Source organism: Erythrolamprus reginae, chromosome 2 (genome assembly GCF_031021105.1).
Source record: "Erythrolamprus reginae isolate rEryReg1 chromosome 2, rEryReg1.hap1, whole genome shotgun sequence".
Taxonomy (NCBI): Eukaryota; Metazoa; Chordata; class Lepidosauria; order Squamata; family Dipsadidae; genus Erythrolamprus; species Erythrolamprus reginae.
Window position 1 is genome coordinate 176,236,407 of NC_091951.1, and position 13,248 is coordinate 176,249,654.

Below are 13,248 nucleotides of genomic sequence, written 5' to 3' on the forward strand. Positions count from 1 at the left end.
GGTGGGTTTCTAACCTTAATCACTACACCAAACTAGTTCTTTAATGCAATGAGGGTGAGGAGACAATTAAATGTCTGCTGGTTAGGCATTATTTTGTTGTATGAAGCATTTCTCCATTCTTGGAAAAGTGTCAGTGGTCAAGGTCTTTCAGCTTCAAATTCAAATGGGCAGTAGCAATAGCAATAGTACTTAGACTTCTATCCCACTTCTTCTTGCTTTTATAGCTCTCTCTAAGTGGTTGACAGAGTCAGCATATTGCCTCTAACCAGGGGTCGACTCTAATTTTTTTTACTATCGATTCTGTGGGCATGGCTTATTTTGTGGGTGTAGCTTCCTGGTCATGTGACCAAAATGGGCGTGGCTTCTGGTCATATGACCAGGCTGGCATAGCTTTGTGGTCATGTGACTGGATAGGTGTAGGTCCCTGGTCATGTGACTGAGAGGGTGTGGCCAAGTCAACATCACTGACTTCTTTGTCTTAATGAATGACCTACAAAAAGAAGTTATACAAAAAGGTAGTTTATTATCTTGTGCATTTACTTGTTTACATAAGAATGAAATAAGTACACAAAACAATGAAAGAGCTACACAAGTACTTACAGAGCCATGATGAAAGTGTTATCTGTCTTCAACATAACTGATCACCATCGCAGAGCCCTAATGAATGACCTGAACAAAGAAGAGATATAAAAAGGAAGTTTTTAATTTCATGCATCTTACATAAGAATAACACAATGAAAGAGCTACAGGCAAGAACTTACTTGTCAAATCTTTAGCTTTAAGATGTTTCCACATTGTTCTTTCATTGGCAGCCTTCTCAGTTGGAATTCTTTTGCTCTTGATTCTTGTATCATTGGCTGTGTGATGTGCTCTTAACCAGGCGGAAGTTGCTACTTACCACCACTACCGGTGCGTGGCGTGCTCCACGCATGCACAGAAGCAAAAGGTCACTGAAATCTCGTGTGCATGGACATCCTCTCACAAGATTTTGCTTCCTGCTCATTTGGAGAAGCAAAATTTTACTGAGATGTGCTCGCATGCAGGGTGGCAATCTGAAGCTGTGCGCAAAGCACTCATTTTACTACTGGTGTGCAGTATGGCCCATACCAGATAGGAACCTGATACTGCTCTTAACCATTTTCTGATGTCATGTAGGGTTTCCTACCTAAGAAGAGGGTTGGACTAGAAGACCTCCAAGGTCTTTCCAACTCTGTTTCTGATTCTATCCTATCCTTTCCTATTTCCTATTCTATTTTCTAACCTGTTCTCTGTTCTCTCTCCTCTCCTCTCCTGTATCAGGCTAAAAATCACTCTCCTGAAACTCCCCATTTCCTCTTTCATAGCAGAATTAACCCCCAGGATAGGAAAGAAAAAAGACCTGGGACCCAGGTAAACACCCAGGGCAATCAGAAACCCATCAAAACACATCAAGCTGGCTGCAGGAGCTCACAAACCTGCACATTGCAGCTAAAATTTCGTAAGCTTTATGTGACTCAATTTCCTAAAAACAATAACATTTCTAAAAAGTAACATTTTTAAAAGCAATAACATTACCTAAAAATAATTTTTAAAGCATAAAGAGAAAAAAACTCCAGCCACTTAAACCAATTGATTGGCAGGTAGGCAGGCATTCAGTTGCTCACAGATAAGATCCTTTCACTTCAAGCCAGGCAGGTCTGCCTGGCAGCCATTTAGGATTTAGGTTCTGAAGAGTGGATGCTGTACAAGGTAAGGCAGGCTGGAGGCTGGAGGGAGGGTGGAATCTTTAGAGTCCCAGATAGCTAAAGGAGACTGGGGATCAGGCCTCCTAGCCAGCATAGCTCCAAGTAAGCCCCAGCATGTGCAGTGCCAAAAATTCGCAAAAGATTCCCCCCAACCTCCCAAAAAGTCAAAAACAAGATGGTAGCACATGTGCAGTGCCTGGGACTCAACTTCTATGCATGCGCAGAAGAAAAAAATCAACAAAAAATTCACACACACACATAAATATGGCAACGTCCACGGACCGGCACCGACAGAACCGGTTCTGTGACCTCACTAGCAGTGTGCTACCAGTTCTATAGAACTGGTACGAACCGGGAGGAACCTACCTCTGCCTCCAACAATCTGGATCCTCATTTTATCCACCTCGGAAGAGTGGAAGGGTGGGATTCGAACTGTCAAATTGCAGTCAGTTGACAGTCAGCAGAAATAGCCTGTAGTACTACATTCTAACCACTTTACCATCACAGCTCTAAGTAAGCTTTTTGGAGGATGGTGACCTATTATCAACTGTAGCAAAAGAAGACTACATGCCTTTCTGTACTACTGAGTTGATCCTCTTTGTCTGTCTTTCAGTCCATGGATGGGGGGCTCTGATATTTATTTCTGTCAGGCCAATCTCATCTCTTCTGCTTCTTTCCCCAGTCATTGCTAATCATCTAAGTTCTCTCCAATGCAAGAAATGGCAAAAACAAACAAATTTCCCATATTTGAATGCTGCACTTGGATGGCATTGGAATATGGGGGAAATTCTTTTTTAAATACACAGTGCATCAAAAGACAACTTAATGCAATCTCACTCGTGACCTGGGGATGAGATGAAACCCAGGTCATGGGAACAGAGGAGAAAAATGCCTGGTTATTTTGTGCTGTGGTTTTAGATTCAAATGAATGAACTCTGTGTGACTGGAATAAAAGATATTCTGAAGGACTAATGATAGTAACTCAGCCTTATGTGAGCAGACACCCAAATGCTGAGCGATTACAAATATGGCATGCAGAGCACAAACTGCATGCCATCAGCCACGCTGCTGTCCATGGTGCTGAAGTAACATTAACTCAGCATTGGGTTCCTCATCTCCCTCTAGCAGATGGCGAGATTTAATAATACACTAGGGAAATGCGTGCTGCTCCAATGTTGCTTTTGACTGGGTATGGCTAGTCTACAGCCCTATCTATTGCCCACCCTCATACCACCACAGGTTGGGTGTATAATCCCTTTGTGGCCTCAGAATTCTTCAATCTGCTTTTCTAATTAATCAGAATAGAGTACACATTTAGTGAAACAGCAAAAGAGATATCTGATGTAATCATGAATTTGAAAGGACCGTGTGCTCAAATATTGAAAATGGACGCAGATCCCTAATCCAGATCCCAGTGACCATTATTCTTCAAGACCTTTAAGGTGCAGGGGTGTAATATGATTTATGAATTTGAGAAAAACTTGACATTTTCATGAAATGTGTGCCTTGGATCTCTGTTCCTTGTACTAAATCAAAATCTTGAAGTGCCCGACCTGAGAGTTTTACAATCTATGTATAAAGATGAAATTTGATTTTGTATATGTATATCTTTTAATTAACGGATATTTCATCCCACCCCACACTCCAAATGGGCAATTGATTTGTTGCTGCAACCATCGAGACGGCATAAATGAAGATTAATTTATAATGGATTCCAATTAAAATACCATGAAATCCTCGAAAAAGAAAATATCAAAATCTGTGTCCATCCCCGTGCATCACTTCTCCAGTTTGGTAAATGGCAGGGCAAGAAAAGGCATTTTAGAAACCTCACCCAGGGAACTAATTTTGAACGAGGAGGAAACAGCGTATCACTTTAACCCCTTGTTTGGAATGCAGAAAATCTCCAAACTTTTGGATGCATCCAATTAAAAATATTTCCGACATGAGAGCATTTCAGTGCTTATAAACCTATGATTACAACAAGAGCTTATGCACCAAAGATAAATTCCTTATGGGTCCAATCACAATTGGCCAATAAAAAATTCTATTCTGTTCTTTTTTAGTAAATTCCTCCCTCCCATTCGGTAAAACAAAAAGCTACTAATTCTATTTGCTAGGAAGAAACGCACATCGCCCGGAAAATCTGCCCTTTCCCTCTTTTTCAACTGAATTGGGGGGAGGGCATCAAAACGTCGTTCTTCCATCCCAATTTGACTCAAACGTATCTACCACCGCCCTTCATTCAGGACATGCTGCTCTCTTCAGACGGTCTGCCACCCTCCGCACAGAGTAAATCCTGCCGAGCAAAGTGGGTCTTAGTCCTGAGTAAGCAGATGTCAACGGTGTTGCTATAAAAATGCGCAAAAGCTCGAAGCACTTGTAGGGCCAAATTGCGCTTTAATGCGTCTCCCATCTCTCCCGCTCCCCCTGTACTTTGGAGCATTTCATCCCCAAGGCGAGCAGCCCTCATCCTCGGCGCCGCCACTCCAATTTGTAGTTGGCGATTTTTTCTCGGTGCGGGAACGCCCAAGCTACCGCCACTCACCCCATAAGGAAGCCTGAAATCCCCATGCAGGGAAAACGTGGACAACTCTGTCCCGAACTTACTCCTGCCAAGCATGAGGAGGGCAGGCCCTGTGCACGTGGGAATCTGTATCTTGGTTTGCGCCACTAGTCTCTTCGCTCGGACTCACACCCGCCCATTTCCTCCCGCCCCTAATTTCCCCTGCAAGTAACGGAGCGCCTTTCCTAGTTCTGGCGCAACTTTTGGGGAACGTTGTTACTACTAATGATATGTATATATTTCTTTTTAAGAAAAAAAGAGAGAGAGCCAATAATAATAATACATCAATACAGAGGAAAGAAAGTTCTCAGCGGGCAGAAAGTGTTCGGCCGCCCGTCATCATTTGCAGTTTAAGAGGTTTGCAGGGGGCGCGCCAAGTAGGCATGCCCAGACTGCACGGCTCTTCGGCGGCAGAGCCCGGATTCCAACCTGGGCTGCAGCTCCGGCTGCCGACTGGCCACCGATCGCGCCGCCTCCCGTCGCGGAACGCTCGCTCGCTCGCTTGCGCGCGCTGCCTCGCCGCCGCCTTTTGCCCCGCCGGACTGCGCGTGGCGCTGCCGGAACGTGGCGGGGGTGGCTGGGGCGTCCCGGAGGCCGGTGCGACTGCCTTCCCTTCAACGGGAGTCGTGGGGGAGCGCGTGGCGGAGAGAGGCGGGCGGATCGATCCTAAGGAAGAGCTGGCTTCAAAGCCCGCTTTTCCCCCAGGACTGAATCCGAAGCCGAGCTGCCTGACCTCGCGGGACTGCGGGCAGATTGACCGCGGGGAGAGCGCATCTCCCTGCCGGAGGAGGCGGGCAAGAGGAACGGGCGACGGGAGCGTCGGGGAAGAAAACGTGAGTATGGAAGCGTTTCCTTGCGGGAAACACAAGTAGGATCTAAACCGGGTGAGCCTGCTCGAGGTTCCACCAGCGTTTGGCCCCTTTGGAGTCTGGACCGAATGAGTGTTACCTGGGAGCATTTCCCCCCCCCCTCACCTCCGGTAAAGGACTGGGCTTATTTAAAACAGACATGTTTAGCACCTCACGCTTTGCTTCTTTCTTTCTATAATGGAAGAGAGAACTACTTCGTTAGTTAACCCGGCATAGCGCAAAGTATCTACTTGCAATTGCTATTATTTTGCACGGGAATATTCGGAAGGAAAGCTTGGCATGTTTTCCTAGAGGCAGAAATATAGCTCTTGGGGGAAATGGTCCGAGGCAGGAGCCCCGGTGTAGTAGTGTACTTTATAGCTGGCGGAAGAGACGTGCGAGCTCTGCGCGTGTGTTCCACCGCGATGTAAATATATTTGTTCCCGTCTCTTCCAAAGCCACCCGATCTAATTTTGAAAAGATTGGGAAGAAACGAAGGGGGGAGGGGGTAAAATGAACAGGGTGGGGGGAGAGGAGAGAGAGAGACGCTTGGCACGCTCTTTATTTATTTATTTTAATTTATTTGCTTCCACCGTGAGTTCTCCCCGTTAGCTTGGAAAGCAAGGGAAAGAGGGAGGGAAGAGCGAGCGACCCGCGCGGTAGGCGAGGGAAGAACGACCCCTGCAGTTGCATTGCGGAAAAATATCCTTTCCGTTGCTGGGAATTAGCGGGGAGCCTAAGCTGGTTGTTGGTGGGGTTATTTTTTTTTTCTTTTTGGCAGGAGACCCGGGTTTGGGTATTTTGTCCTGTCTTCTCCTCTGTAGGTGTCGGTGAAACGCGGTGCAAGAATCCTGACGCCCGATTGTCTTAATCTCTTTCTCATCCTTTTGTAGCGCGCTTGAAGAACAAGGAACGTCGGGACGGGGCGGCTGGCGGGGGCGATGCCTCGCTGAGGTGTGCAGAGTTTGGGGAAAAAAACTTGGCCATCGGATCCCCGAGAATCGAGACTTTCCGGAGCTGGGAACTGCCGGTCCCTTGTTATTTTTTTGTCTATGTCTTGTTGGGAGACCTGGTGGATATTTCTCGCTTTCCTGAAGGAAGAAGCAGCTGGTGTTGGCGGTTGCCTCCGTAGTCTTTGGCGGACGGCAAAGGAAGGGAAAGGATCTGGCTTGAGCTGCGCAGCGACGAGAGAGCCTGGACATGTGTCAGCACATCTGGGCAATCGAGGCTGCGAGTCCAAAAGGAGATTTTCTGGGCTTGTTCAAACTGCAATATTGATCTTTGCTGTGTTTTTTCACCGAGGGATGCACTTGGCATGAGAATCGGAGGATGGAAATTGTTTGGGAGGTGCTTTTTCTTCTGCAAGCCAATTTCATTGTCTGCATTTCAGGTACGCCAGCAAAACTGGAGGAGCAACGCTTTTGCCCTGCTCTGGTTTGCCTTTCTGCCTTTCCCTATTTAGCTGTGAGGGCAAAAAAAAAAGAGTAGATGTGTTGAAAAAGGGATGGTGAGGGTTTGAATTTTCAAAGTGTTTGTGCGTGCCAATGGCTTCAGCAGAATGCCTTTTCCCATTCCCAGGTTGTTTGGAAAAGTGTGTGGTTGCAGCTATCGTCCCATTCTGTTGGAGATCAATGAAATGTTTTCCCTTCTCCCTTCAAAGTACAGTTTCTAGGATTGTCCTGGGGGACAATCAAGGAGTGCTGGGTTTCCTTAAAAGTTGTCCAACTTTGAGTTTGTTTTTTTGTTTTCTAAAAAAACCCCAAAAAGATTTCAGAGCCTGCCAATCCTGTGGTTTAGAAACTGCAGGCATTGTACCTCTATTCTCCACCCACGAATGGTTTACTCCAGAGATTTTTCCCACTCCTGCTGCCCTTACCTGGAAATTCTGATCTGGCGGCTCCTTCCTTTCTGATATGGCCCCCTCCCCATTTTTTTTGGCTGAAGGCAGGTGATTCCACTTGCCAAAAGGGATCCCCTCCAATTAATCTAGGAGGTCTAGCTTGGCATCAGGCGTTTGAGGATTAGGGCCATTTATTTCCAGGGGTCGGGTGGGTGGGATAGCTCACCCTACGAGTTCAAAAGCCTTGGCTGTTTTCGTTAATTTGTCAACGTCACTCTTGCAGGAATAATTATGTTGCAGTCAGAGAACGAGAGGGAAGGGATGCAGCTTTGGAGTTTGGAGCACTTCCCTTCTCCCCCCCCAGCCCTGAAAAAAAAAGGAAACAAAATATGGTCACTACTTCCTTTCCTTATCAACAGGCATTTTAAAACTGATGGCCAGAAGGAGAGAGATGCAAACAACCCTGGCCATAGGGATCGAAGGGGGAAAATGGGGGGGGGGATAGGGAGGATATCTGTGTCAACCCACCCAAAATCTACCCCCTCCCCAAGAAGCACCCACCCTGACTTAAGCTGAAGGTCCTTTTCTCACTGCACTGGCAGCATTCACGTTTAATTGCAGACCTGCCATCCATTTTGGAGCAAGCCAGCCTCTGACAGCCTTTCACCTTCCATCACTTTGGCTGTTTCCTTATCTGAAGAGAAGTGCTTGTCTTGTTCTGCCCCCATGGACTCCACTGTTCCTCAGAATGATGTCATCCCAGGCAATCTCTTAAGGCATCTCCCTTGCCTCGTGGACTACCACTCCTGCAGTGTTGCCTGTTGGTTTGGGATTCTTGCAATCAGAGTCCCTCAATGTATCCCTCTTTAACTCTTACATTGGAAGGACAGTCTGATCACCATAACACACCCTTGAAAACTGCTTTCTGGACTCCCACATTCCTCAAGAGCAATTTCATTCCTCAGGCACAAGTTTGCAATAGGCGAGAGGGACAGAAGACAGGTCTCTTTGCTGCCCGTGGAGAACCTCAAAGAGCAGCCCTCACCTGGTTGTCCTGTCCCTCTTACCTAGCTTTATTTAACCCATTTCTCCATCGTTGACTTATGGTGTCTCCTAGTTTATAATGCTTGTCATTGTTAGCGTTGTGGTGGCACAAGAATGATTGTATGACTCTAAACGATGTCAGAAGTCACAAGAGGGAACCCCGCATGAAAAAGATGCAGAAGGCTATATCTTTGTGTCTTTCTCATAGCTTTATCTTTTCCTAATCTGTTTCTTCCCTGGCAATCCTGAAAACCTTCTCCACTCTGTTCCGTTGCTGTTACTGTTAGTGGTACTGATACTGATACTGCAGCTAGCATTCCCTGGGGACTCCACTGCTATCTGCTAGGGTAGGAACTGGGTTGCAGGAAGCAACAAATCTGCTTCTCCAGCTGCTTCAGGGCATGCTAGGCTTGCCTGATATATACTCAGCTTCTGCTTGGTTTTATTTGCCACTTGTCAGTTGAAGAGCCACCTCCCACTCACTGGACTGAGTCAACCTGAAATCTCAGGGTTTTGCAGAACCCCATATACGTAGCAGTTCCACCCCGATCCTAACACTGTCCACTGCAGATGGGAATTCTGGGATGCCTGGTGGTGAGCGCTGCTTGTAGTTTGAGGTTGCATGCACCCATGAGCTCCACCTGGAGGGCTGACATCAGAGCTTAAGCCATGCTGACAGTTTTTCAAGCCAAGGATCAGCTGGCTAGCCTTGCTCTTTAAAGAATACTGTCTAGCCTGGCGGGAATAAGCCGATCCCAGGTGTGAAGAGCTCCAAAGCAAGAGAAATAAAAAACGGATGGGTTCTTAATTGCTTTCAGGAGCCAACAGCAGAGGAATATTTTAGGATGTCTCTCTAGGAATCTGTTATCTTTTCCAGGTTGTGAAAACATTAGTTGATATCGTTCTGGGGGAAAAAATATAGCAAATCTCAGTCTGTTCCTATTCCTTGGCCAAATAGCTTTAAATATTTGGATGTGCGATTCCAGCCAATTTAGCTCCAAAATTATCATCCTCTCTTCCCCTTCCCTCCCCAATCTCTTTTTCCTGTTAGCAAACCATGCACGATAATCGTGCACATGTCTTGAGTTAATGAATTTTATTTCTAAGGAAATTAATAAAACTTGTTCCTTTATAGAAGATGCTGAATTGATCACAGCTTGTGAAATCTACTCCATCCTTTTAAGCCCCCCACGTTTTAAAAATCAATAAATATTGCTATATGACTTGTATTTTCTATGCAGTTTGGGGCACAATTAGTTAATGACCAATGTATTCAAGCATCCAAATGGGTTTTTTAGAATCTTCAATGAAATCATTTATTTCAAAATTCACACATAAATTTAGCAGAGGCATTTGAAAATAATGGTCTGAGCTAAGAATGAAGAAATAGTCATTCACGTGTTTTAAACAGTGAAATAAATTGAAGTCAAAATGATATTTTTGTTGTTCCTTCTCTTTGAATGATGGAAACAAAACAGATGATGCTACTAACTTCCTTTTGTTGTTATTTGTTTCTCTCTGGGTGGATCTGATTCAATAATAGTGGAAGAATTTATGTTCTTTATCTCAGTAGGTGCACAAATAGATTAACAGACAAGGAAAAGGAGCAGATGAAGCTCTGTTGTAGTTAACAGATGAATAGAGTACAGCAGTCTAGATTTCCTACTGTTTCTTTTCTTGTGTAGTAGTAATGGCTATAGCAAGAATACATTTTAAGAGCGCCTAAGAATAGATCTAAATATTCTGGTTGCAAAAATAGCTTTCATTTCAAGAAGCCTTTTATCTTGGACAATGCAATTTTCATTCCATATCAAATACAGCATTGCCAGTTGTTATTATTAAACTCTTTTTGCTGGTTTCAGACACAATTCAGACAAACTTGCAGAAATTTTGGGTACATGAGTAACTGTAGTCAAATCACCTGAACTCAGAAGATTTGTGAAATGTGTTCTTATATGGAGGACCAAAGTAATAGCAATATTATTATTTGTCATTCCCTGGCTATTTGACATGGCTTATTGGTTCCTTTAAATGCTTAATTATGCTGCAGATAAATTGTTTTGTAGGATAAATAAGCGTGTGTGTGTGTGTGTGTGTGTGTGTGTGGTGTATTGTCCTAGAAGCTTCTCAAGGTATGTGTCTGTGTATGTATGTGTGTGCGAGAGAAAGAAAGAGAGAGATGCTTATATTGTCTTTGAAGCTTGTCAAGATTAATTTAGCTTACAAGCTAATTTACAATTTTCAGCTATTTGAATGCTAGATAGGTTTTTTTTAAAAAATTCAATTCATAAAAAGTAGTAATTTTGCATCACTTTGGGACTAAATGATCATCAGAAGAGAATAATGAAAATCGGGGAAGATGAGGCTGGGATGATAACTGACCCGTGTGTTTTGAACCCTGTAGAAAACCTGACTTTTCCTGGAAATCAATTGATATCTCAGAGAAGACTAGGAGGCTACAGAACAACATTGTGAAATGAATGTATTGCTTAGGAAACTATTAAAAAATTGAAATGAAATGATCAGACTCCATCTGGTTACTGATCCTTGAGTACTTCAGATAATTGAGATGGTGAGAAAAGGTATATGGGGTGTGTTACATTGTTCTTTGGTGCAGATCCTTCTTCTGTGTAATGCCATAATAACACGTTAATTAGTAGCAACATTCCGAACTTCCTTTTCACATAATGGTTGACACATTTGCACAGACATTTGTATCACACCAGCCTTGAGTAATGTTTTCATAGTGTTAGAAAATCAGGTGATCAGGTGTAATGAAAAACATCTAACACCTCTTCTTAAATACTGACAATAGCTAGGATGAATATGCCAAGACTTGAGTCATTTTTTGAGTGTTTGCATTGTTTCACAGGACAGGACCATATTACGAAAGAGCAGTTCCTGATTCATGTATGTCACATCATTTGCTTTTGTAATGGGGTAGGAAATGTGTTTTAAGCTAGTCAAGTGTAATGAAATTTTATAAAAATGGATGGATTTAAAAGAGGATTAACAAGCCCTTGAAAAGTTAACTACTTCTGGGTAATCTCTATCACTTCTTAATATTTGTGATATCATCTGGATTACTTTACTTCAAAGACATGATGTTAACATGCTCACATTTTCCTAGCATTTTACATCTTATTGAGCAAATATCTCAACCTCACTGTGTGTGTGTGTTAACGTCCTTATTAGCAAACTAAATGAACACCAAGTCTGAGTAGAGCTGTATCCTAAAGTTTGTTGTAAATTTAGGAGAAAAGGAACACTTGGTTATCAATGGAACACAATTTATCTGAGTTATCACAGTGCAGTTACTCATAGGTGACATTTAGGTAGTAAACCTTTTGTAAGGTCCTCAGAGTTTTTCTGAGCTTGATTGTTTTCTTGCAAATAGTAAGCCATTTTTAACAATCTGGTATCCCAGTTTCAACATGTTCTTCTTGAATAATTTATAATAATTAATACTCAACTTTACTCCACCATGAAGTGCCAATAGCATAAGATTAGAAGCTTGGTTTGAACATGGCTTGCTAATAATTTAAGCCCAAATAATCAATTACAATTCCAGTTAAAACCAATGCTTCCAATTATTCTGGCAGTGAAAGCAGGAAAAAGAAGAAAAGTGTCAGGCTGAAGCAGTGTTCCCTCTAATTTTTTTTTTTGGGTGGGGGGGCTGAAAAGTATAGTGTCTGAGCGGCAGTCCCTTCGTGACTGGGCGGCACTCTTTCCCTCTCAATCTTTCCCTCTCGGCTTCTGGGCAGGTTTGAAAAACTCTGAGTTGATGATGATTTTTAAGTGAGCCATTGCTCACTGCTCAGCTTAGAGGGAACTATGGGCTGAAGCCCTCATTTTAAATTGGAGACTTTGGCCTGCCACAAGTAGAATAGTACTGTGGGAATTTGGGAAGGATGGTTGCATGAGAGGGAATGGTACTACTCACAACAAATTCCCTCCAGAGATTCAAGAACATCTTTTGTTCAGCACCAGTCATGGCAGATCATGGATGTTGGGAGAACCAGAGTGGTCTACACGATGAACTTGTGCATATGGGGACAAGGGATGAACCTTAATCTGGGTGGAGAACTTTAGGAAAAGTTAGTATTGGTTTGGTTACACTTTGTAGCCCACATGGCTCTGTTAATAAATTTGAACTTGGAAGAAGGCCAAGGTTTGTACTCTGATTTATTTCTCGAATGTTATAAACATGCTGGAATGCTGACAGAAAGAGTATTCAAATCATTGACCTCTCCCAACTTTATTGACATAGTTCTGAACTGTGGGTGGGGTTGGGCAACCATTTCAGGCTCAAAGTCTGTTATGAGGTATGAAGCCACACATGTTCTCACTTATTCACAAGTATTTTTCCCCACAGAAAATATATTTTCCTCCCTCCCTCCCTCCTTCCTTCCTTCCTTCCTTCCTTCCTTCCTTCCTTCCTTCTTTTTGTCCTCCCAATGGCCTCTGCTATTATACATTTAGCACTCAATTTACAAACAGAATTGAGCCCAAGATTTCTGTTGTTAAGTGGATTTTGCCCCATTTTGTGACACTTCTTGTCACAGTTGTTCAGTGAATCACTGCAATTCATGTATTAGTATCATGGTTTGTTAATTGTATTTGGCTCCCCCATTGACTTTGCTTGTCAAAATTGGATCACATGACCCCTGTGCAACGCAACATCATAAGTGAGAACCAGTTGGCAAATATCTGAATTTTGGTCACATTATCATAGAGGAGATGCAAAGGTGATATCTGTGAAAAATGTCCATGTCACTTTTTAAGGGCCATTGTAACTTTGAACGGTCTCTAAATGAACTGCTGTAAGTCAAAGATTACCTGCACACTATGATCTGAGGAACTTCTATGACCAAAGATGAACTTGGATCTCAGTCAGACCAATGCTTTCATTGCTCTTTTTTTCATAGTTCTTGACTTATGACCACAATTGAGCCTAAAATTTCTGTTGCTAAACAAGATGGTTGTTAAGTGTCCCATTTTATGACCCTTTTTGTCACAGTTGTTAAATGAATTACTGCAGTTATTTAGTGACTCCTGTGGTTGTTCAAGGAATCCAACTTCTGCCATTGACTTTGCTTGTCAGAAGACAAATGGTGATCACGTGACCCTACGATAGCGAAACAGTCACAAATACATGTCAGTTGCCGAGCACCTGAATTTTGATCACGTGACCAGGGGATATTCTATGACAGTTGTAAGTGTGAA

At 43.4% G+C, this 13,248-nt stretch overlaps 1 protein-coding gene across 1 annotated transcript in view; it reads left to right on the forward strand.

Moving 5' to 3' along the window:
- Positions 1-6,467: 6,467 nt before the first annotated feature.
- CA10 (carbonic anhydrase 10) overlaps positions 6,468-13,248 on the forward strand; it is a 423,683-nt gene continuing 416,902 nt past the window's right edge. The window contains exon 1 of the mRNA XM_070736011.1: positions 6,468-6,528. Within this exon, the coding sequence (XP_070592112.1) occupies positions 6,468-6,528 (61 nt within the window). The remainder of the gene's footprint in view (positions 6,529-13,248) is intronic.